The sequence below is a fragment of the Lissotriton vulgaris genome, unplaced genomic scaffold (genome assembly GCF_964263255.1).
Source record: "Lissotriton vulgaris unplaced genomic scaffold, aLisVul1.2 SCAFFOLD_1179, whole genome shotgun sequence".
NCBI classification, from domain to species: domain Eukaryota; kingdom Metazoa; phylum Chordata; class Amphibia; order Caudata; family Salamandridae; genus Lissotriton; species Lissotriton vulgaris.
Genome location: NW_028246015.1, coordinates 406,665 through 431,461, shown reverse-complemented (window position 1 = coordinate 431,461; position 24,797 = coordinate 406,665). Strand labels below are relative to the sequence as shown.

General features: G+C 43.7%; 1 protein-coding gene across 1 annotated transcript in view; it reads left to right on the top strand.

Moving 5' to 3' along the window:
• Positions 1-975: 975 nt before the first annotated feature.
• The window catches only part of LOC147666168 (prostaglandin reductase 1-like), a 391,471-nt gene continuing 367,649 nt past the window's right edge, over positions 976-24,797 (top strand). Inside the window, exons 1-2 of the mRNA XM_086949249.1 lie at positions 976-1,063; positions 13,457-13,572. Of these exons, the coding sequence (XP_086805375.1) occupies positions 13,467-13,572 (106 nt within the window). The 5' untranslated portion in view covers positions 976-1,063; positions 13,457-13,466. The remainder of the gene's footprint in view (positions 1,064-13,456; positions 13,573-24,797) is intronic.

The window sequence follows — 24,797 nt, the reverse complement described above, 5'->3', positions numbered from 1 at the left end:
GTGCTATAAAGACACGTGTTATAAAACCGCGTTTAAAGACATGCGTTATTGTGACCGTGTAGTAAATGCTGTTTCCCCTTCCAGGCACATCAGGGCTCTTCGTTCGCCTGCAGCGATTGAAGGCTACGCTGCATTGTCTGCGATCTAGCCACATTTCTTCATTTATATTTGTGTTTGCTTATTTATTGGTATTTTGTGTAGCGCCAACAAGTTGCTTCCGTACACTTTGAGCTTTTTGACTGTGCTCCCAAGGGGCACTCAGCAAACCCACAAACTCACTTCAGGTTGGGGCAGGTTAATCCAGCAAACTCATTGGAGGTAGAGTGTCTGAGTAGATGGGGGAATAGCAACAACATCTTTTTATTCCCTCACTATGTTGTTGGTCTTCAGGTAACTCATATAGCACATATAACGTAAAATAACGGCACACAAATCATTAAACTAAAGATAAACGAAAGCTAAATAATCAGTATGAAATGCTGCCTTCCACATTATGAAACGGGTGTGAGTGCGTGTGAGAGAACAGAGAGAAAGTGAACTGAATCCTAGTTGGCACTGAGGTTTCATGACTAGCGAATTTAAAATTGTATTACACACAATATATATTATTAACTACCATTCTAGGGGGCCGTTTTAAGCACTTATAGGCAGACCTTCTTATTGCACATTAGGTACTTATTTAGCATATGTATCTCTCTACGTGGGCTTCATTGCTTCATTTTACTTGCGATAAAACAATCAAAATGTCACACTTTGGCATAGTAATGTCACTCCCACGCGCACTGACCCCATGGAACAAATGGCCACACATAAGCATTCTGAAAACTTGGCAGCTATGCGAGGCTTTGCAATGTGCAAAGAGCGCCGGTCGGGCGCTGGGTGGACCTTGGCACAGAGTTAAGAGGTGTGGCGTCCAGAGAGGGTTGGAACCACTGAGCCTAGAAAGCTACATTATGATTATATGAGTGGCAGGCAGAGAGGACGTAAGAAGACACTCTCTGCTCACTTATTAGTGCACAGCGGATCTGTGATTTGGCAGGAAAGACGAGGAAGAGTTTTTGTGGTAAGTACATTTGATCAAGAGGGGAACTAGACGGCGTCCTCCAGAGCTGCAGCTTTTCTATCTCACTGCGCTTCGGGATTTTTCGTAACTGAAACTTTCCAACGGTTTTAGATTCGACCGGCTACAATTGTTCATAGGAGTTAGCAGGGTGGATATGGGCGAGAGTGGACTTATATAGCGCTAACTCGACCCAACGGTATTGGAGCGCTTTACATAAGCACCAGGGCCCTTATTTATGAGGCCTTGCGTCAGTTTTGCGCCGCCCGTGCGTCACTTTTTGTGACGCATCAGCGGTGTAAAAAATGCACCTCGTTGCGCCATATTTAAAAAGTGACGCATCTAGGTAGATGCGTCACTTTTTAAACCCCTGCGCCACATTATACCTGCGTCAGGTATAATGTATGCAGAGGGGGCGTTCCACCGCAAAAAGCCTCGTAATAGTGACGCAGTGAAATCTATGAGATTTCACTGCGTCACTTTAAGGATGCTGTTGCGTCAAAATCTTGAGCCTGCCTCACAGCAGGCGTAAGACTGACGCAAGCCCTTTCACATGGGGCTTTCCCCATGTGAAAGGACGCATTGCTGGAGTTGCGGCACTTTTGTGACACACTCCAGCAATGCGTCACTTTTGCGCTTACAGATACGTCAGAAATACTGACGTATCTGTAACTCCTTGCGACATGATGCGTCATACATTAAATATGACGCATCATTGGTGTCGCAAGGAGTGCGCAGTGAAAAGTGACGCATCGCTGTTTTCACGCAGCGATGCGTCACTTTTCATAAATGAGGCCCCAGTTACTTTACACAAGGACACATTCATTTTTTCGGTAGGCACGGGGAGATTGAGTGATTTTCCCAGAATCTTAGGATGTGGAGTCGACACACACCGAGGCTCGAACTTGGGTGCATATCTACAAGGACGGCGATAAATAAACGCAAAGCTCGCTTAGCGCTTTTTTATTTATCACCCTCTATCGCTGGATTATATCGCCCTGTTAGCGCAGAAATCAACGTTTTACAGGGAACATCGCTGGTTTTCCAGAGATGTTCCCTGCAAAACGGCGATAACCTTGCTGATACGACCCTGTGGTCGTATCAGCACAATCCTCCCCCCTATGTCAAGCATAGGTAGGTCAGGATTTTAGGAGGCGTTAGATTTTGGCGAAAATCGCAGTTTTCGCCAAAATCTAAAATCTAATGTGTGCTAAAATCCCGTGAGCTGCCTTGTAAATATTGCAATGTGAACATCAGCAATAGTTGCAAGGTAGTCCATCCGGGGTACGACCAGTGACGCCCACATTGCATTTCATTAGAGATGCAAAGGAAGGTGGTTGGAAAAAGGGTGCTACCATGCGATTATGCATGGTAGCGCCCTCTTGTAAATAGGGCGATTGTTTTATCTCCGCTTTTATCGCTTTTTAAAATGCCCTTGTAAATATGCCCCTTGGTTTCCCAGCTCCAAGGTCAGCAGTCTAGCAGTGAGACTACAACCATTTACTTGCATCACGGGTAGATGCCACCTTCATTTCCGGGATCACGATATGAAATGAGCCCGCCTTAAAGGCGAAGCGTGAATATAGCCCGTAGAGAGCATTTTCTAATACGCTGCAGAGTTTTTTTAAATCAACGCTTGAAACAGTCTACTGAGCTCGTTTTCCATCTTCCACTTTGGCATAGTATTGTCACTCGCAACAAACACTGAAACCATGGAACAAATGGTCTCCATGCTTTCTTACTGAAAATCTACTTGGGCGGGTAAAAGTGAAAGCTTACACAGAACTCACAGTTTCACGCTGTAAACTGGAAATCGGATCTTGAGTCATTGAGCACAGCTCTGCTATAAATCTTACAGGTTCAGGAGCCAAAAATAAAAAGCGATGTCATAACAAACTTGGGGGCATATTATCAAAGAAGAGCAATAAACATCGCTAAGTGCACTTAGCGCGTTTCTGTTTATCGCTGAATTACATCGCCGTGTTAGCGACGTATTGTCAACGCTTTGCTAACAGGCGATGTAATTCCAGCGATAGATTGCGAGAAACAGAAATATTGCCTGAAATCCAGCGATGATTATGGCGATGCTTGCTTATAGGGCAGTGTGGTCGTAACATGGCGATCCACCTCCCATTATCCAGTAAAAGGAAAAGCAGACGTTAACTTCATGCAATAACCGCGGTTAGCGCGGTTTGTTTTATCCCTGGGACCGCATTGTTAATAGTGCAAAGTTGTTTGAACCTTTGACTGTATTCATATCAGCTTATATATTATCCTTTTACCATTTTAATAGACATTATACATCATTATTACTCTTTATTACACCCTTATGCATCTTTGTATCAACAAATAACTGCATTTACGAAGTATTGTTGTTATGATCATATTAATTTTTTCAATAAACCTATTCTTGAACTTAAAAAAAATAGTGCAAAGTTGTGTATGCCACATTAATTGTGCTGACATTGTGAGGAACTTTGCAGGTCATTAACGATAATAATCGCTGACATACAAAATGGAGAAAAAACGGCTACTAAATCAAGGAAATACGCGTTAGCGTGTCCTTGATAATAGTGAGATATTTAAAATACCGCTTTTTGGCCGAAATCGGCCGCTAAAGCAGCGATAATGGGCTTGATAATAAGCTCCTTGATCAATATACATAAGCGTATTTTTACCTGAATCCTGGGGATGCGTGGTGATCCACTACGCCTACCCCAGGGTCCACGGCTGCATAGAAAATTAAATACTATTAACTGATTAATAAAGTGTATAGAAATAAAAAACAAAATGTAAATTAAAAAATGTAAAACTGAATGTAAAGGAATTTTAATTTAGAGACTAAAAATTAAGGGTTTTAATACAAGGTAAGTGGGACCGCCATCAACAGGTCGTCGGTTGCAGTCTCACGACAGACAGCCCTTCGTCCCAATCGTCACATAATGATGCCGGCGGTCAGACCCAGGAGTGCAACGCCATTTGGGCTCAAAGGGCTTCAGCCTCCTATTGTGTGTTGCTGGCCAGGCTGAGACAGCTTCTCGGGCACACACACACAGTCACACCCGAGTACTTCACAGGTCTTTAAAAGACCATTAACTTGTTAAAGAGGCTTTGTTGTTCTTTCACCCCTTCTTAGAGCCCCTGCATCTTCACTCACAATTTCTGGAAGAAATAGCCCCCCCAAAATTTGTATTAGCCCCCCAAATTTCACTCTAGTTGCACCTTTGGTCAGACTCTTGTGGACGGGGGACAGACCTCCTCCTCCCATAGGATATACTTATCCCAATGGGATGGCGGACGGAATTGCAATCCCCAATGAGAGCGGTGCAGAGGCAGGTACCACCGCCAGGATTATAATGTCTCTTTCGACAGCCTTTTCATGTCGGTCCTGCTGCCATGAAAAGACTGTCAGAAACTGACTTTGGGGGCCTAACTAACCCACACACAACCATTTACAATGTGCCAGGCACCATATGGCTCTTTAACACTGCAGCTTGTACTGTGGCCCTTTTCCTGGGCCATAGCACAAGCCACAGTGTTAAAGTGCACTTTCTAATCGTCAGCACGATGGTCGCATCATGATTCGGCAGTGGGACCCACAACTGCTTGTGGGCGGTCTCCTGATTGAGTTCCACAATAGCGGTCGGAGGTCTGACTGCAGACATCATAATAAGGCCCTAAGTTGGTAGCCTTAGAATGATTTGTGAAAGCAATGCAAGTGCATTAAACAGAATATAGTACAGATGACAAATGGCCACAATTGAATTTAGAGAAGCTCCAACCTTCACATTTAAATTAAAATGTTCATTTTTTTATAATTGTATGTGAAATAAAGAAAATAGCTCAGCATATTTTTTTTTGATGAATGCACATTTCTGTATTTTTTAGTATTGTTTTGTGGTTCAAATGATTTAAATTGTTTAGGCTGGAGTTCCTGGCTTCTAGTAATGAGTCAGTGGGGTTCCCCAGATTTGAATGAATGAATGACTACTCACTTGTATAGCGCATGGCTACCCGGAGGAATCCCAGCACATTAGATGACCCAGTCAATTCCCCAGGATTCAGGAAAACAAAAAGGTCTTTAACATCTTCCTGAACCTGAGATGGTTCACTTCTAGTCTGATGATATCAGGAAGCTGGTTCCAGAACTTTGCAGCCTGGAGAGAAAAGCGTCTGCCGCCCATGAGAGTTCTCTTGATCCTAGGGATCGTCAGTAGATTCCTAATACTGGACCTTAAGGTCCGAGAGGTCTGGTAAGGAAGGAACATGGGTTGGATTAAGGCAGGACCGCCATGAACCATCGCTTTATGCACGATCGTCATGGCCTTGAACCAGATCCTCTGTTGAACTGGCAACCAGTGTAGTTGGCTTAATGCTGGCTTAGCTGAGTTCCGTCGAGGAATGTCCAGTAGCAAGCAGGCCGCACAATTTTGTATGGTCTGCAAGATTTTAACTGTTCCCTGAGGTGCCCCCAAGTAGACGCATAATCTAAACGCAATAGGATTAGGGCCTGTACTAGTAGCCGCCTAGCTTCAAACGGGAGGAGCTTAAGAATTTTTCTGATTAATCTTATTAGGGCGTAGCAGGTTGCTGCCACCTTCCAGCCAGACCCCTAAGCTCTTGATTTGCTCCTTGGGAGAAGGAGACTGGCCAAGACTACTAGGCCACCACGCCTCCACTGACGAAGGGGCATTGTGCCCAAGCAACATGACCTCAGTTTTAGTGCCATTGAGCTTCAGGAAGGACTCATCCATCCACTCAAGGACTTTGTTAAGACAAGAGGAGAGATTGTTGAGGGCTGAGTCCTGCCCAGAAAGAGAGATTACTAGCTGGGTGTCATCAGCATAGGTAACCAATTGCACCCACCAGGGCAGCACCACCTCAGCCAAAGGCCTCATGTAGATGTTGAACATGGTGGGGCTGAGGGATGATCCCTGGGGGACGCCACACTGTAGGGACATCTGGGTGGAGGTGATGTCTTCGTCATAAACCGTGAAAGTCCTGTCAGTGAGGAAAGAATGAAACCATTTCAATGCAGTACCGGAAACCCCTATATCACTCATCCTTTGAATCATGATGGAATGATTGACAGTGTCGAAGGCCGAGCTGAGGTCTAATAGTATAATGGCTGCGCAGCTTCCAGAATCAACAATCTTTCTGGCTTCTTCGACAACTGCAAGAAGTGCGGTTTCTGTGCCCTGTTTACACCTGAAGCCCGTCTGGGTGGGGTGTAGGGAGATATTATCTTCAAGGAAAGCAGAGAGGAAGGAGTTCACGTGCTTTTCCGGCAACTTACTGATGGTTGGAAGCAGGGAGATGGGTAGTTTGCCCAATCCTCCGGATTTAAGTTTGGCTTTTTTAGTAATGCCTTTACTCTCGCCTGTTTCCATGATGGTGGCACTAGCCCAGCTGCCATGGAAGAGTTAATCACCTCCAGGATAACTGGGGCAACTGTCTCTGAGACCCTCTTGAGAATGGTGGGAGGAGCAGCGTCAACCGGAGACCCTGATTTGAGGTTCCCAAGGAGAAGCTGCACCCTCTAGCAGTCAAGCAGAGTAAATTCCTCGAGCCTGATCATGCCAAGAGGGGGGGACGAAGTGGCCCCGAGGCAGTCTGGTGAAACAAGGAGTAAATATTAGCCACTTTAGAGGCGAAAAAGTTTGCTAGTTCCTCACAGCGAGTGTGAGCGAGGAGTGGATCGCTAATGGAACATGGAAGAGTGACCAAGGATTTAAAGATTTTAAAGATTTCCCGAGGGGAGTTAGAGGCTAGAGCAATCTTTCCTTGATAGTAATTGGACTGGGTGGCTTTGATTTTTTGTTTATAATTCCGCAATGAGGTTCTATAGCTATTTTTACTGGACTCGGAGTAGTCTTTCCTCCATTTTCTCTCTTGCTGCTTACAAATTAGTTTGAGAGATTTAAGTTCGGGAGTGTACCATGCCTTTTTATTAGTGCCACTCCGGTGGCAAAATTCTGTTTTTGGTAGGGTGGCCTCCAATGAAGATTCCAGCCACTGATTAAAAAGGGCGTTGGCCACTAAGGGGTCAGTACTGCCCCTGGGCATGGTTTCCCTTAGATTTACGCTCCAATCTTCTGCCGAAAGTTTGGACCAGATCCGGCACACTTTTTTGGTTGCATTGGCCGGGTGTACCTGCTCTTTATGGGACCAGGAAAAGGATACAAGTGCGTGGTCAGACCAAGGGACCCTCAGAGATTTGTCAAAGCTCAGATTATTCAAATTGGTAAAACAGTGATCAAGCGTGTGTCCCGCTTTATGCGTGGGACCTTTAACAATCTGTTTAAGGTGGAGCACCTCAAGGCCCGCCATTAAATTCCGACAGGCCGGGGTGTCAGGCGCATCTAGGTGAAAATTGAAGTCCCCCAAAAGGGTGAAATTGGTAGAATGACTGGAGTAATTTACTACAGTGCAAGGGAGGTCGTCGCAAAATCGCGCATGCGCCCCTGGTGGGCGATAAAGCAGTATCCCAGAGAGGGTACAGGTCGATGAAAATGTGATGGCAAACATCATACTCTCCGAGTCTGGGATAGCGACAGTTGAGCTCCAGCAGACAGAACAGTTTTTATAAATGATCGCAACTCCTCCCCCACGTCCATCTCCTCGATCTTGTCTGAGTATGGCATAATTTGGGGGCAAGGCCCGGACAATATCGGGGTCTGAACCGGCATTGGTCCATGTTTCGGTCAGGAAGAGCACATCCAAGTCTTCTTACTCTAATAGCATGGCAATCTCGATCGCATGCTTGGGCAGGGATCGACAGTTGAGCAATGCCAGGGAGAAAGGGCTAGTTTTTAAAAGTGCACGGGCCCGAGGGTCTTCAAGGTCAAATTTAAATCTACAACCTGGGCAGGAATTCTGCGCCACATTACGGGTAGATAGTTGTACACATCTCGATCCCTCCCTCTCTCTTAGTCTGAGGAGCTGTTCCCTACTGTAACTGAACTCGACCCCAGCTTGCCCCAGAGATGCAGGGGGGCTGGTCCCTGGGCCCGACCTCGCCCGGACGGGCCCAGACAGGCTTTCCTTAGGCGCTCCTTTGGCACGTAAATGGCGCGTCCACTGTACGCGTCCGCTGCGCGGAGGCATAGCAGTCTGATTAAATACTGGCTCCAAGCGCCAATCGCCTGAATGACTAGCCTGCTGGCCTATCCTGTGATACCTCCCTAAGATGGCCGCGCCACTTCACTCCACCTCCTGAGCTCGAGGACAACTCAGCACCTGTTCGGCTGAGTCAAGTGAGTGAGTGGTGATTTAAAAATGCAAAATGCAAAGTAACAGTTTCAAATCAAATGTAAAGTCTTTTAAAAGATAGTGTCAACAATACACAGATGAACAAACAATGCGCGCAAAGCAGACTCTCGGCTTCCGCCTCAGGAGAATAACAGGGTCTCGCGATTGCTTCTTAGATCCTGAATAAATACTGGCGCCGAGCGCTGATCACCTGAATGACTAGCCTGCTAGCCTATCCTGGGATACCTCCCCATGATGGCTGCGCCGCATCACTCTGCCTCCTGAGCTCGAGGACAACTCCGCGCCTGTTCGGCTGAGTCAAGTGAGTGAGTGGTGATTTAAAAATGCAAAATGCAAAGTAACAGTTTCAAAATAAATTTAAAGTCTTTTAAAAGATAGTGCCAACAATACACAGATGAACAAAGAATGCGCGCAAAGCAGACTCCCGTCTTCCGCCTCAGGAGAATAACAGGGTCTCAATTTAAATGATAATTCAGTGCTGATCCCTGGGCTTCAGTAATGATTAAGTGGGGTCCACCGAAGCCATCAGGTTAAGAAACTCTGGTAGAGATGATGAACTGCCTTCACCTGTCATGTAATAGATAGGGCATCATGCAGGAAAAACAATCAGCAATACTTTTCCTGAGCAGCATGAACAGCAGTCATTTTGTAGTCAAATATCAGATTGGCAGTTTCTGTAAAAATACACAATTATCTATCAATTACACGTTATATTTGTGATAAGGGAAACATCCATTATAACGCAGTCATTACAACACACTACCTTTACAACGCAGGTGTTACAACGTGACTGCATTTACATCGCATGTCATTACAACCTAGGCATTACAATGCATGTCACTACAACGCATGCCATTGCAATGCACACCATTACAAAGCATGCCTTTACAACGCATTATAAGGTAGGTAATGGAGGTTTTTTTTGTTTTAGGGTGGGGGTGGGTATGGGTTAGGGAGTACATGGGAATCATAATTTTTACCCCTACACTATACAACACTTACCCTACTGTTGCACTCACTGGAGTGGGACTAGTACTTTTTAACCCTACACTATCCAGCACTTACCCTACTGTGGTACTCACTGGAGTGGGAATAGTTTATACGTTGTAATGGTATGCGCTGTGAAGGTAGTGTCTAAAAATGCGTTGTGATGGCATGCTTTGGAAAATCATGCGTTGTAATAGATGTTGTTATGTAAAAATCGTGTTGCAAAAGCATGCGTTGTAAATGTTTGCGTTGTAAGCATGTCCTATTCTTGTGATACATCAACTCAAATGTTAAAAAAAAAGAATGGCATTTTGATGTAAGAACAATACTTTGTCCTAAAACACAGATTTGTTTTATTTTTTTAGCAAATATATGCCAGTGTTCCATTTTTCAGGATTGTCTTTTTCTTTCAGGCCCTCGCAAGGCACAGTTCTGTGCTACATTACAACCACAATATTATTAATGACTATCAAAGTAAAGGCACCTGGGTTGAGAACTTTTAAGTTTCTATAGGTCATAGGATGGAATGTGTTTGGGAATTTGGTAAGGGTAATGGGATATTTTGTGAAATATCTGAATATATTAGGTCAACCTAGTTCTTGATGTTTAAGAACTGCATTCAGACCGCAGACTAGAATGACGTTTGTTTTTGGATATACCCCACTTTTTAGCTGCCCATCCACTACTGCCCTTGCCTGCCTTTGAGACGTGGCAGGGCGGCCGGTTTACCGCAGTCGCTCCACCAAACCCTTATTAATGCCCTATGTCATAAGGGAAACATCCTTAACAACATGGGCATTACCCCGCGCTGCTATTACGACGCTGCCTTTACAACGCAAGTCGTTACGACGACTTGTGCTGTAGGGCGCTATTGGATAGGGAATAGTCAATTTTCTATTCCAACACCTTCCCTACTGTAACGTGGGCTGGAGTTGGAATAGAAAATTAAACTATTCCACAATCCAGCCCTTACAGCGCAAGTCTTTGTAATGACTTGCGTTGTAAAAACAGCATTGTAATGGCACGCGGTGTAAAAGCCCGCGTTGTAATGCCGTACATCCATGTCATAAATATGTGACCAGATTAAAATGTAACACTTGTTGCACAGCATCAAACTATTTATTCTAAGGGACATTATTACCTACAATCATTGCGTAGGAAAGAAGGAAGGCGTAGTTTAATGTAAATTATCTCTTTCAAGTTTATCTGTAAGTTTATAATAGATCTTAGAGGGTGGCTATACAAGTACTTTAAAAAAAACATTAATGCAGTAACAGGGTCAATCAGTATTTTTATTCATTTATTTATTTTTCGAGTTTTGTAAAGTGCGAACTTGAACCATAGGTATCAGAATTTTTTTAAGAGTTTGCATGGCAGCATTTACAAGAGTTACATACGCAGTAAGAAATATACAAAGAACAATATACAATAGAAATGTACAATAGACAGTGTGATATGTGAACGATATAATATAGAGGTAGTTATGGTAGGGTGTTTCATAAGTAGGAGGAATAGAGGTACAGTTATTTTCAGAGGTAGTGATATTCAGGTTTTTTTTTGATGTGAGGAAGGTGCATCAAGACAAGTCAAATTGATTTGGAGGGGGGTTAGGTATTTGTTGAGAACGAGTAATATAAGATTTTTACTGAAGTGGAGGACTGATTGATTGTCACGTAACTCCTGTAGCAGAGCATTACAGATTATATGAGCATTCAGAGAATAAGAACGAGTGAACTATTTTTCTTTCTCAATTTTGGGCGGAATCAGGAGTAGTGTTAGAGCTCTGTAGAGGCCTCTTTTGGCTGGCTTTTGACAGTTTGTTAACATGGTAGATTCGTTTTTCAGTGTAGAAAGCTTTGTGGGTAATGCAGACAGTTTTGAATATATATCTTGCTTCGGTTGATAGCCAGTTGAGTTTCTTGAGTGATGCGGTCGAAGCGACTCTCTCCAGAGAGTATTCTGGCTGCTTCGTTGAGTGTGTCTTTCAAATGGATATGGTGTGTTTTTGGGGAGCCAGTAATCGTTGCATTACCATAGTCTAGCTTAGAGAGGACTAAGAATTGCCCCACGGTCTTTCGATCTACAAGGGGGATGAAAGTTTTGATTTTTCTTTCTGTGTTTCAGCGTGTAGAAGTTTTGCTGAGCGATTGATATGCTCGTTCATGTTCAGGTTTCTGTCAAGTGTATTCTCTAGTGGTTTAACAGAGTTGACGATGGATAGTTTGTAGTTTAAGGCACTGAGGTTATCAAACCAGATGTGCACATGATGGGACTTTCCTTTTGGTTAGATGAAGAGGAGTTTGGTTGTGTTGGGGTTGAACTTTAGGTGGTTGTTGGTCAGCCAGGATCTCACCATGGAGTGAGTGCTGTTTAGGTGCTGTATGTCTTTAGATGACAAGATTTTAATGTAGAGTGGGTGTTATCTGCATAGAGATGATAGACAATTCTGTCTCGTTTTAGGATCATTGCAAGGGGTTCCATATAGAGGTTGAAAAGGGCAGGAGATAGGATAGATCCTTGGGGAACTCCTTGAGGGACTGGAACTGGTGTTTAGATGGAATTTATTTAGTTTGATTAGCTGAGAGCAAACCAATGAAGGACAGTACCTCTGATGCCTGTTCTCTGGGAGAGGGTGTTTAGGAGAATGTTATGGTTGATAGTATGAAAGACTGCTGAGAGGTTAGAAGTATTAGGAGGCAGCCTCACCTCCATCAAGAAATCTGTGTAAGTCATCAGTGATATTCAGAATTGCAGTCTGTGTACTTCAGCCTTTCTTGAAGCCAGATTGGAAGGTGTCATGCAGGCTGTATTTTTGTTGAGTTGTGAGAATACACATTTTTCATTATTTTTAGCAAAGAGAGGGAGGTTAGTTATAGGCCTGTAATTGTTAAGGTCATTCCGGTTGGCGTTTGGCCTTTTGATGATGGGGGTTACTTGGCCAAGTTTGAGGCAGGCCGGCATGGAGCTGCTGGATAAGGAGGAACTAATGATTTTAGTTCATGTAGGGGAGATGATGTGTCTGAGATTTTTGACAAACAAGGAGGGAAACAGGGTCATAGAGGTGCAATGTCAGCTTCATGCAAACTAGTATTTTAAAGATCTTTTCCTCTGAGATATTTTCAAAATCAGTCCAGGTTGCATAGTTTTTCAGTTACATGAGGTTGTGGTTGGTGAGCTGGCTCAATGAGAAGGTTAGTTGGGGGACCACCATTCATTATAGGTGACCACTGGCTGCACCCTCTTTGTTAGAGGGAGCCTCTTTGGTATGGGGTGAGTAGATGGATGAGTCCAGTGAGAGTTCGATGTTTGCTATTTTTGTAGACAAGAATTTGGAGAACTCTTCACACTGCTTGGTAGAGTCAATAACTGAATGTTGTGTGAAAGATGAGGTTTGCTGTTTGATGATGTTGAAAATGTCTTTGGGTCGGTTTCTGGAGTGGTCAAGTTGGGTTTGAAAGACGGAGGATTTTTCTCTGTAGATGTGTGTTTTGTATTTTAGATGTTCAGCTGGGAGGAGAGAGAAATGGATCAGCGAGGGTTGTTGTCTCCATGTTCTTTCAGCAAGTCCCAGTTGTCATCTCTGTTTGTTTAGATATTTATTAAACCAGGATCTGGAAGAGATACTGCTTGATTTCTTGAGTTGTAGGGGGTGAACGCGTCAAGAAGTTCTGGCATTTTTATGTTGTAGTTGGAGGTGAGGTTATCAGGGGAAGTGAGGTCGGGTGGTGGTAGAATTTGGAAACTGACTAGTGCTTCTAATACTGAAATCTTTTTTATAGAATTCCAAGATGAATGAATGAATGAAAATCTTTATAAATCACAACAGCTGCTCCGAATATGCCTCCTGGCACACATGAGGCATGTGTTACATGTTTAAGGAGGTATCTTAAACTGAAGTCGTTGATGCACCATATGTTTGTTTATATTTGCCGGTATGTGCAAGAATTCTGTGTTTGTAGAATGCTTCTCTAACAATGCAAAGAAAACAACCCAGATCTCCTGCCCCACTTCCACTGAGCAGACTCAGCTGTCATCTACCCTACCTATTACTTGGAATATGTCTGAATAAGCAGCTTCCATGCCATTAAACTTGTAGTTGATGCCCTAATGGCAGATTTTTCTATTGATGTATCACAGGCATTTCAAGATGGTGTTATCCAAGTCATGGCTGCTGGCCAAACACTTTGAGGGGTTCCCAAAACATTCTGATTTTAAGTTGAAAGAGGAAATGCTACCAGCAATAAAAGATGGAGGTAAGAAAAATCTATAAAGATTGAATATTTTGAAGATTTACTATGGCAGATTTTCTTGGGATCATATAATTCAAAATGTCTATGCGAATAAGAGGGGTGGTGGATCTTGAAAACCATGACAACGTCTAGAGCGGTTCCTTAATATGCTTATGATTTATTTGTTGACTGTTTTTATAACCCTTATATCTGTCTGCCAGGAGGTTATATAGAACTGCTATTAGGAAAGACTACTAAATGTATTATTTTGTGTGTCTGCTCCTAGAACCTAATCTAATTAATTAAAACTTCAGAACTATCAGGACACTTTTCAGAGGGACGGAAGGCAAGCAGCAGTTACTAGGCCAAACAAGGGGGCTAAAGCGGTTTACTCCTTACGCCCCGGGGCCTGACCTACTGTGGGTACTGTGTAACTGGGGCACCGGCTACCCCTTTCAGCACTTGACTCTCAGTTGTAGCGAGGGTCAATCAGTCCAAGACTCATCGAAGTGTTAGGCATATGCAGGTGTATAAACAGTACAAACAGTAACCGCAATAAGGTACAAACAGAAACCGCATTAAGGTGATTGTCCAAGTCAAATACTTTCATGTTTGAAGAAAGTAACAATTTAATATAAGCACACCAAGGCAACATGAAAAATAATAGCCACACTCTCTTAAGGTTGTCATGCTTGCAGCATCCTGGGTGGTATTCCTGAGTCCCTCCATCCGTTTCTAGTGAAATTGGCCATTGCCCATTCGATACTGGAGGCAAATCACTGCTGAGGCCCTTGTTAGTCTTCATGCAATAAAGTCTACATTTGGCTTGAAGAGTCAACTTCAACACTGCTATGTGCTCAGGGATTATATACAAGCCCATTGCGCCGAGGGTCCATCACTTTTTTTGACGCAGTGCAATGGGCTTACTCATAATTGCAAGGCCATGTAAAATCACCCTGCGTGACTTTCCATTGCCTTGTAAATATGTTTCCTTTTCACGCATAACTCTGCGTGAAAGTAGCATTCCATGGCTGTTGCTGTAGGTGTTTTGTGAAGCTCGGAATGCGTCAGAATCCTACATCTCCCCAGGGGAGGCATAAGGTGGCGCAACGAGGAGAAATACTTTTGTTTCTCTTAATTCTTTCCTCTTTCACTGTGCAGAACACATAGAAAAAACAAAATATCTTTAATTATTATTTTTGTGCAGGAAGCTGGCAAATGCGGCAGGACAAGGGCGTGTCTTTGTTGACTCCAGTCTTCCCATGCTGAGGTTCTGTTACCTCTTGGTGTCTTTTCCCTTCAGCCTCCAGGTGGACCTTTTTAATGTTGGACATCCTACTCTGCAGCTTCTCGCAATTGTCAAGTGTTCCTCACAGCAGCCTGGACAAGACGATCCAGAGCAATGGCCCTACTTCCACAGTGACCCCCGGCAAACAGGGATCGCTGAATGGTTCTGCTGTAGCCCCTCCTGTCAAACAGGGGTTGCTGATTGGTTCTTCACAAGGACGACCATCCTTACTTCATGGTGGTCCCCACATGACATATGGTCATTACCGACTTTATCCACTCAGTGGTATGATCTGGACCGGACGTCTCACATTGCGCTCACCGGGATCCATTCTGCATCATTTCACCCATGGGCCTCTCTCCCTCCAAGCACTCTCCTCTTCACTGGGTGCACTGGTCTTTGCACGCAGGCATCATTCTGGTGCTCCATGCTGAAAGCAAGTGGTCTAGACTTTCTGGATAGTGGACCCTCGCCAAGCAGGGAGACCCTGTTCCCCAGTGCTGGTCAAGCAGCTAGAAATTGTGGTGATATTTTTTTCTGATGAACAGTGCTGTTGAACAACTTGCTGGTTTCATGCTCGAATGTTTATATTCCAACTCCAGACACACATGATATAGTGTCTGCTCCCTTGAAATCTGGACTGTGGATGTCCTCATTTGAAGAGCTTTCATCTGAACCACCCTTTGTCAAGAGGATAGTCTACCACAGTGGGAGTGACTGCATTTCTAAGTGGCCCACAACACAGGCAAAGTGAGTATCCGGGGATTACACTTGACTGCCAGCCACCACTGAAATATGCCTCATAAAGGTTCAAATGACTAAGTGTTCCTCTCTTTCAAGATTTATTTATTTATTTATTTTGTCATTTGTACAGCCCGAACAAATTGCCCGTAGGCGTCTCAGCGCTAGAAACTGTGCATGTATTCCCGAAGGCTGAGCCTGTAACTATTCTTGATCAAACAGCCAGGTCTTTATTTTCCTGCGGAAATGCATCAAGGAGGGGCTGTCTTTGATAGATGCTGGCAGGGAATTCCATAATCTGGGAGCTGCCACTAGGAAGTGTCTATCGCCCCAGTTGACTGTTTTTGTTCGCGGTATATCCAGGAGTTTAAGGTTGTTGGATCGGAGCGATCTTGTGGATTACTGGAACCTGAGTTGGGATTTCAGGAAGTGCGGACCATAGTTGTGCAATGCTTTGTAGAGTATGCACAGCGCTTTAAACTTGATCCTGTTCCTAATCTTAAGCCAATGCAGGTCCCTTATTGTCTCAGAGATTGGTGAGAACTTCGGGGTTCCAGACAGGAGACGGGCTGCAGCATTCGGATGGTCTGCATTTTGTTGGTCACTCTTGCATGGGCGTTGATTAATAAGCTGTTACAGTAGTCAAGAGATGACAATAGGTCGGCGCTTACCAGCGTCTTACCTGCCATAGTTGGTAGGAACGGCATGATTTTCTTGATCAGCCTGAGTTTATGGTGGGCGGTTGCTGCTATTTTATTTGAGTGGGCCATGAAATTTAGTTTCTCGTCAAAAGTCACCCCTAGATTTCTAACGGTGGGGACTGGTATAGGTGGAGTTCCGTGCGTAGGGGGCCACCAGGTGGTTGACCATCCGGGGGAGAGATTTCCAAACATGACGACCTCCGTTTTTTCAGAGTTTAGCTGTAGGCAATTGGAGGCCATCCACTCTCCAATCGCCCGCATGCCCTCTTGGAAGTTTTCTGCTACCTTTTCTCCATTTCTGTTGATGGCCAACACAAGCTGCGTGTCATCTGTGTATGAGGTAAGGCTCATCCCATGGGCCTTTATGACAGAGGCCAGGTCCGACACATAGATATTGAATAGTGTCGGACTAAGGGATGAGCCTTGGGGAACCCCACACGGTAGTGACAGCTTGTGTGATTGAAGGGGCACCAATGTGACCACCTGTGATCTCCCCGCCAGTAAGGAGGAAAGCAGATTTTTAGCCATGTGGCGGATGCCCAGGTTTTCGGCACGGTCAACCAAGATCTTGTGGTCGACCGTGTCGAAGGCTGAAGACAGATCGATCAATACCAGTATTGCTGTACCTCCCTGGTCCCGGATCACTCTTATGTCCTCTGTTGCTTTTATTAAGGCAGTTTCGGTTCCATGGTACTTGCGGAAGCCAAATTGGGTGTTGTCCAGTAGTTGGTGTTTCTCTATGAACTCTGAGAGTTGTATGTTCATAGTCCACAGTGCCAACCTTCTGAGTCCCAGCTCTCTTTGGCAATGAGTCCAGGTCCACTGACCGGTAACTCTTCTGGGAATCAAATAGACCTTTGATGTGCACAGAGGATACTCTGCGCCCCTATTTTCAGTGTGTGTTCCCATGTCATCCCGCAGGAATGTCAGAAATACATAACGGAATAGTTTGGGGTACAGTCTTCACCTCCACTAGCCTTTCCAGGTCCTGTGTTTCTAAAATGGAACCCACAGGACTCCATGTTATGTTCAATACACAGGCACACACACATCCTAGCACACACACTCAACACACATGTATCACATGCTTCCCAGCACTACACACAATCCATGCAGACCAAGGGTGAGCGAATTACATAGCTATGAAACTTTACATGAGTGCCCCAGTAGGCGCCACTCCCATGATACAAGTAAGAAAGGCCTGTTCACACTGCTGATCACTATGAAATACAAAAACAGGCATGCTCTCACCACCATGCTTGTGTCATTTAACTCCAGATAAGGGTAGTAGCCTTCTACTACCCTGTGGGTAGCACTTGGTCTGCCCTCCCTTTCTAACTAAACCACATTACCATGACACAGGATTAGACCATGGCACACAAATATGATCTGTGTTTGCCCATGATAAAGGATCATTACCTCTGGACCAGATATCCAGGCAGCTGGGGCACTCAGGGCTGGGGTACACATCCCTCACCATTCAAAGGACTTTTCCATCCCAACAAGAATCATCAATAATCCTTCCTGGATTGTCTGCCCCTCAACTAAGATCCCTGTCTCAGAAAACCTCAGAGAGCAACACGCTAGCTATTTCTATAGAACAATAGAAATAAATAATCAATTAGGTTGTCCATTGTCCATCAATGTTTTCTCTCCCGGACATCTACCTCCTGATAGCAGTACAATTCTCACAGCCAACCCCCTTTTATGGTAGAGAAAATCCAAGCAAGGCTATGCACCATCTGGTCCCCCCCTTATATACATGTCTACTTGGAATCCTCAAGCCCATATTTCACATTCTTGGTCAAGCGATTACGGACACCTGTAAAATCTTGTTAATTAATGTCTGATCAAGTCCTTTCCCTTTTGAAACAAGCTATTGTTACTCCCCTCTTTGGAGAAAGCTTTGGTTGACCTCATTACCTTTCACCCTTCAATCTTCATTTCACTCTGATTCCTATGGTGTGCCTCATGCCTTAGTGCTCAGGCCTGCATCTGTCACTTTTCTGTTCTCTACTTGGCCACTGTTGCTGGTCTGATCAGCAAGCATGGCATTGGCTTCTACTGTTACATTTATGACAGACAGCTGTTTTTCCCTCTTCACTTCTATTCCAAATCTTCACCATTACCTAGTAAAATAAATCTATGTTTGGCTGGTGTATGAGCTTTGATACATGACAAACCCTTACAGCTTAATTCAGATGAAACCTTGGTGCTTATCTTCCCTGTCAATTCTTCTTCCTGGTCAGATGACTAGTGAGCGTCTTGTGTAAGCCCCACTCCTTCTGCTGGTGCTCAGACTAGGAACTTGAACATTATATTTGACAGTTCCCTCACATTCCAGGTCCAAGTTGCCAAATTGAAATCCACATGTTACTTTATACTGAAAGTTCTGAGGAAATGTCATATTTATTATCATCATTGCTGTCTAGGCTGTAATATCCTCAAGACTGGATTATGGTAATAATGTCTCTTTCAGCCCTCATAAATGTGACATTTCACAGTTTAAGCTCATCAAGAAAATGGCAGTTTGCCTTGGTCATAGGTCTTCCTTGTTTCAAAATTATTTTACATCATATGATCTCTCTACTTTTGCTTCTAGTACTAAAGCACATTTCCTACCAATCTCTGCTTGTGTTACTGCACCTGTTGTAGCAATGATCCATCCTTTATTCATGACCGACTCCACCACTGCACTCCACTTCGTTGCCTTAGTAGGTTCTGCTGGAGTTTTGCATTGGCAGTCACTGCAGCAGTTGAATTTTGGTGTGAAGATATCACTTCACTGTTGTAAGGAGCCCAAACTTTAGAATTTTCGCCTTTTCACAAGGAGAAGGTCACTCACACTAATGCTAGCCAGTAGTCCAGGACATAGGGGAATCTTGTGTATCAGGTCCTGATCAATCAGAGGCTAGCTACAGGGCTGAGGCAAGTTCAGGCCAGTCCAGTTGGTGGTCATCTGGGCAGTTGCAAGGAAGCTTCTCGAAGCTTGTTGTTTCCCTATAGCTCAAACAGGAGGTCAGACTGTCCCTTGGATTCCCTCTGTGGGATCAAGGCAAGCAGATCCAATCCTCCTTTTTCAGACAACAAGGCAGTCATTCCCACAACAGGACAGACCTTCTGTCAGCAGGATGTGTGTCTTCTGACTCTCACACAGGTCCAGAAATTTTCTGATAAGTGGCTCTGAATGTCCAATTTATTTTACCAGGTGTCAGCCTTTGTGTGGCAGGAATTCCCTGTTTTACCCCAAAAGTTGGCCCTGGTCAGTTCTTCCCATCCCTTTAGTCCTTACTTAAAACTAACTGCCTAGTGTGCAGAAGCAAGGGCAGGCATTATGTCAGGTTCTTACAGATGTACTGCAGGCAGGGCCCTCTGAATTGTACACAGTGTAAGGCACAGCTTTTCCACAGCCATCCTGTCAGGACAACCCTCTCCCCTTAGACCTAGGCTCCCTTTGGCTCATTGTCGAGAAGCAATACACATCCCACAACAACCAACCCATTCACAGTAATGTGACACACATTGCTTCTTTAGGACGTGAGAAAGATAACACACGACAAGCTGGAATCATCCAGATTTTCCTCAGTTTTGCATAAAACAGACAGAAAAATATAAAGTGCACTTATGTTTCAAGGCTATCATTACCGAGGGGGCAAAAGGAAATTACAGATGCATTCTTCCAGATTCTTCTCAGCGTTTTTAATGGAAGAGCCCCAGTTCTGAACCGTATATGAAGTGGACCTATAAGATTCAAGCTTAAAACAACTTTTAATATCTAGAAAACACGTTGTGGTGGGGAACTGGTGGTCCTAGCTTCAATACATGAGGAATCAACTAACTCCCTAAATCTCTTTTTTAAAAGAGACCCTATTTTTTCAGGGATAGATTTCGAATTCTCCCACATAAAACCCAGTCCCAGTTTATAGGGCCAACCCTTTACTTTTTTAAACCATACCATGCGCCCACTTTGAGTATGATAGGTTAAAAGTTCCTCCATTCCTCCTTAACAGGAATCTGCGTCTTGCTGGTGCAGAGTCTAAACCAGAAAGCAAGCACCTTCAGGACAGCATAATAGGCAATAGACCTTAGACCAAAGTCTAAACGGAGTGGTAATAATGGTGTATTCCTTGGAAGGTTTATGGCGGCTCGTAAAAATTTGTTTTCTGAAACTTCTAATTGGTTCCATTGTTCCATCCCCCACAATTCTGCCCCTTATAAAGCTGCACCCATTCCCTTCACCCGATGTATTTCTAAAATTGGAGAAATGGGATGGAAAGGGGAAACGTTGGCTTCCTTAATTATAGCATAATCTACATGTTGCAGAGATAGTACCCTCTTTTGTATTTGGGGAATCCAAGACAGGTTTTCACCTACTCTAACCCCCAAGTAATCAAATACCTTGACCTGGTCTAACCTTTGGGTGTCTAGCCTCAGTTTATTCTTTGTAGGCTTATAAGGGTTAAACATCATGAACTTGGTCTTTCAGCAGTTTATTTATAATCCTCTTTCTTTGCAGGCAGTTGCAAACTTAGTACTTTCTAGATCCCTGCAGGGGTTTTAGAAATAAGCAGCGTATTGTCTACAAAAGAAGACAAGGGATTTGTTTGCTCGCCAGTGTTGGTGGATCCCCTCCGCAGTCATGGAATTCTTTAATAATCCCTTTCATGTGAACAAAGTTGGCGATGAGAAATAACCTTGGCGTACCCCTTTTAACACTGGGATGTTTTTTGTTAGGCTACGAACTGTATTTCATCTGACTTTGACATAATTTTTATGTATGCAATCGGACCAGGAGTGGAGCACATCCCCCTCTCCCTGTCCCCCCCCCCCCCCCCACCCTCCCAGAAGACCGAGATCACTTAAGGCAACCCATAGCTTTGAACGCTCTATTTAGTCATACGGCATTTTCAGATCAACAAATACGACGTACAAATGGCCCTTCAGAATAGTTACCTCCTTCCAAACTAATAGTAAAAACCGAAACACCTGATCTAGGGTACTCGTAGAGGATTTAAAACCGGCCTGCAGATGAGGAACTATACAGGAGTCCCCCATCCAGCCTTGGAGGTGCGTTAATATCACTTAACCGAACGGTATGTGGGATACATCTATAGGCTAATAGATCTATAGCTTCCCGGGTCTCCCTTGTTGCCCTTTTTAAATATGGGAAGAATTTCAGCACCTTTCCATGAGTCAGGGATATCCCCACCACATGTAATAGCTGAATATACTGAATGGAGTAAGGGGGCCCATATACTAGGTTCTGAGCAATATAGGTCGCCAGGCATCCAGTCTAATCCTGGGGCCTTTCCTGACTGTAGAGATGAAAATGCATTAATATTCACCTCCAGTGAAGAGTAAACTTCTTCCACACAGTGCCCTATGAGGGGTCCGTATTAATCACAACTATATCATCCTCCAACAAGGGCACCTCCCCTGAGAACAGGCTCAGAAAATGCTTTTCCCACGCTTCTGGTTGTATGTGAGAATTTGTTTAGCTAACTGTCTCTTTAAGGCCTTTGGATAATGAGTGCGAAAAAGTCTGGGAGCCCTTCATTCTTGATGCCTCAACCAAAATGTGCCAATTTTCTACTACCCATACCCTTTTGGCCTTGCACTGTGTTCTCTTATAGACTCTTCTTGAATTGATTATATCGACCATTGTTCCTGTATTGACTGCCCTAGATAGAGCTCATTTGTTTTGTTTGCAATCTGCATTGTACAATTGAGCAACTTTAACAGTAGATATTTTAGAGTTACACTGTTTGCTTACAATAGCTTTTTTATTGGAGGATAAATGCAAAAAGGTGAACAGAGTGATGCCTTCGTATGGTTCTTGATTTTCCAATACAACTAAAGCCTCAGCTACCTCTTTGTAAATTGATGATAGAAGCGTCTCATCAGAAATTATCTGGGGCCATTTTATTCTACTTTTATTATTAGATGTAATAATAGGGGCTGCTACTGAGCGTATTTGATGTTGCGGAAGGATAATGCCTGATAGCTCCAAAAACAGTGCATTGTGATCACTGTCTTCTCTGTCCAGGACAGTCATATTGTGGATATCTATCTATATATATAAAAACCAAAGTATGTCCGTTTGTCCTTTATGCATTACTACACCATTCATCCGATCGGCATGAAACTTTGGGAAGTTGTTGAGAACACTCCTGCGAAGGTTTCTGGCAAAAAAAGAAAAAATTGTTAAAGATCGGCCCGCGGACACCCAGGGCCCTCAATCTTTCCAATACTGAACGTTTACACTTTCCGGTGCGAATCGCTTTTGCAATGACCATCAACAAAGCACAAGTACAATCGCTGCAAGTGTGTGGACTAGATTTGGGGAATCCGTGCTTCTCACATGGACAACTGTATGTGGCCAGCTCACGCGTCGGAAAACCTTCTGATTTATTTGTCTACGCACCAGACGGAAAACCAAAAAATATTGTGTATCCACAAGCACTCGAATAAAAAAAAAGAATTAAAACAACACTTTGAAATGTTTTCCATATTAAAATGAAGAAGGTTCAATAAAAATGACACAATGTAAATTGAATGTTATCATAACAAGTTTCCTTAAATTTCCTTTCTTCTGAGATCGCAGCAACGCGCGACGGGTAATCTAGTTGGAACATAAATCGCGATCTACCATAATGAAATCAATTCTGCTCCTAATACTGCCCCTTTTAAATGTGGTTTTGGCCTCCTCATCTGAAGGAGTCCATCCATTACAAACCGGAACCCCATTGGTAAGTGTAAATTACAATACTTGCTGACCAACCTTTGAGATTCTTTTCAGTGCTGGCTTTTGAAGCTTTTAAATACCTCTGGCTTGCTCTTACTCCTGTACCAGATATTGAATATAATCAATAGGTTTGAGGGTCATATTAAAATCACCACCTACAACAAGATAATATCCTTTACACGAATTATCAAGAAATTCAGTCAGTGTTAATAAATTGTCCATGTCCTTATGGGGACTGCTGAACCGGTTATGCCATGGTCTCGTGCCTCTCCTTCCATGCACGCACCAGTGCTCTCTTTGCTTTTAGTGGCTCACTGCCCTTTCACTGCCTCCCCTTCCCTCTTGCTAGTCGGTTCCAGCACTTGTTTCCTTCTTTACCCCCATTCGCACACCACCTCTCACTCTTGTTACAGCCCTCTTCCACACACCTATGCCACTCAGTGCCACATAATTATATGCTACATAATTACACTGCACTCAACGCAACATACACTCCAAATACCACTCAGTGCCACATAATTACACGCCACATAATTACACTGCGCTCAATGCAACATACACTCCAAATACCACTCATTGCCACATAATTACACGCCACATAATTACACTCTGCTGAATACAACATACACTCCAGACAATACCACTCAGTGCCACATAATTATATGCTACATAATTACACTGCACTCAATGCAACATACACTCCAAATACCACTCAGTGCCACATAATTACACTGCACTCAATGCAACATACACTCCAAATACCACTCAGTGCCACATAATTACACGCCACATAACTACACTGCACTCAATGCAACATACACTCCAAATACCACTCATTGCCACATAATTACACGCCACATAATTACACTCTGCTGAATACAACATACACTCCAGACAATACCACTCAGTGCCACATAATTATATGCTACATAATTACACTGCACTCAATGCAACATACACTCCAAATACCACTCAGTGCCACATAATTACACTGCACTCAATGCAACATACACTCCAAATACCACTCAGTGCCACATAATTTTACGCTACATAATTACACTGCACTCAATGCAACATACACTCCAAATACCACTCAGTGCCACATAATTACACGCCACATAATTATACTCTGCTGAATACAACATACACTCCAGACAATACCACTCAGTGCCACATAATTATATGCTACATAATTACACTGCGCTCAACACATCATACACTCCAAATACCACTAAGTGCCACATAATTACACGCTGCATAAATACACTGCACTCAATGCAACATACACTCCAAATACCACTCAGTGCCACATAATTACACTGCACTCAATGCAACATACACTCCAAATACCACTCAGTTCCACATAATTACACTACACTCAATCCAACATACACTCCAAATACCACTCAGTGCCACATAATTACACGCCACTTAATTACACTGCACTCAATGCAACATACACTCCAAATACCACTCATTGCCACATAATTACACGCCACATAATTACACTCTGCTGAATACAACATACACTCCAGACAATACCACTCAGTGCCACATAATAATATGCTACATAATTACACTGCACTCAACACAACATACACTCCAAATACCACTCAGTGCCACATAGTTACACGCCACATAATTACACTGCACTCAATGCAACATACACTCCAAATACCACTCATTGCCACATAATTACATGCCACATAATTACACTCTGCTGAATACAACATACACTCCAGACAATACCACTCCGTGCCACATAATTATATGC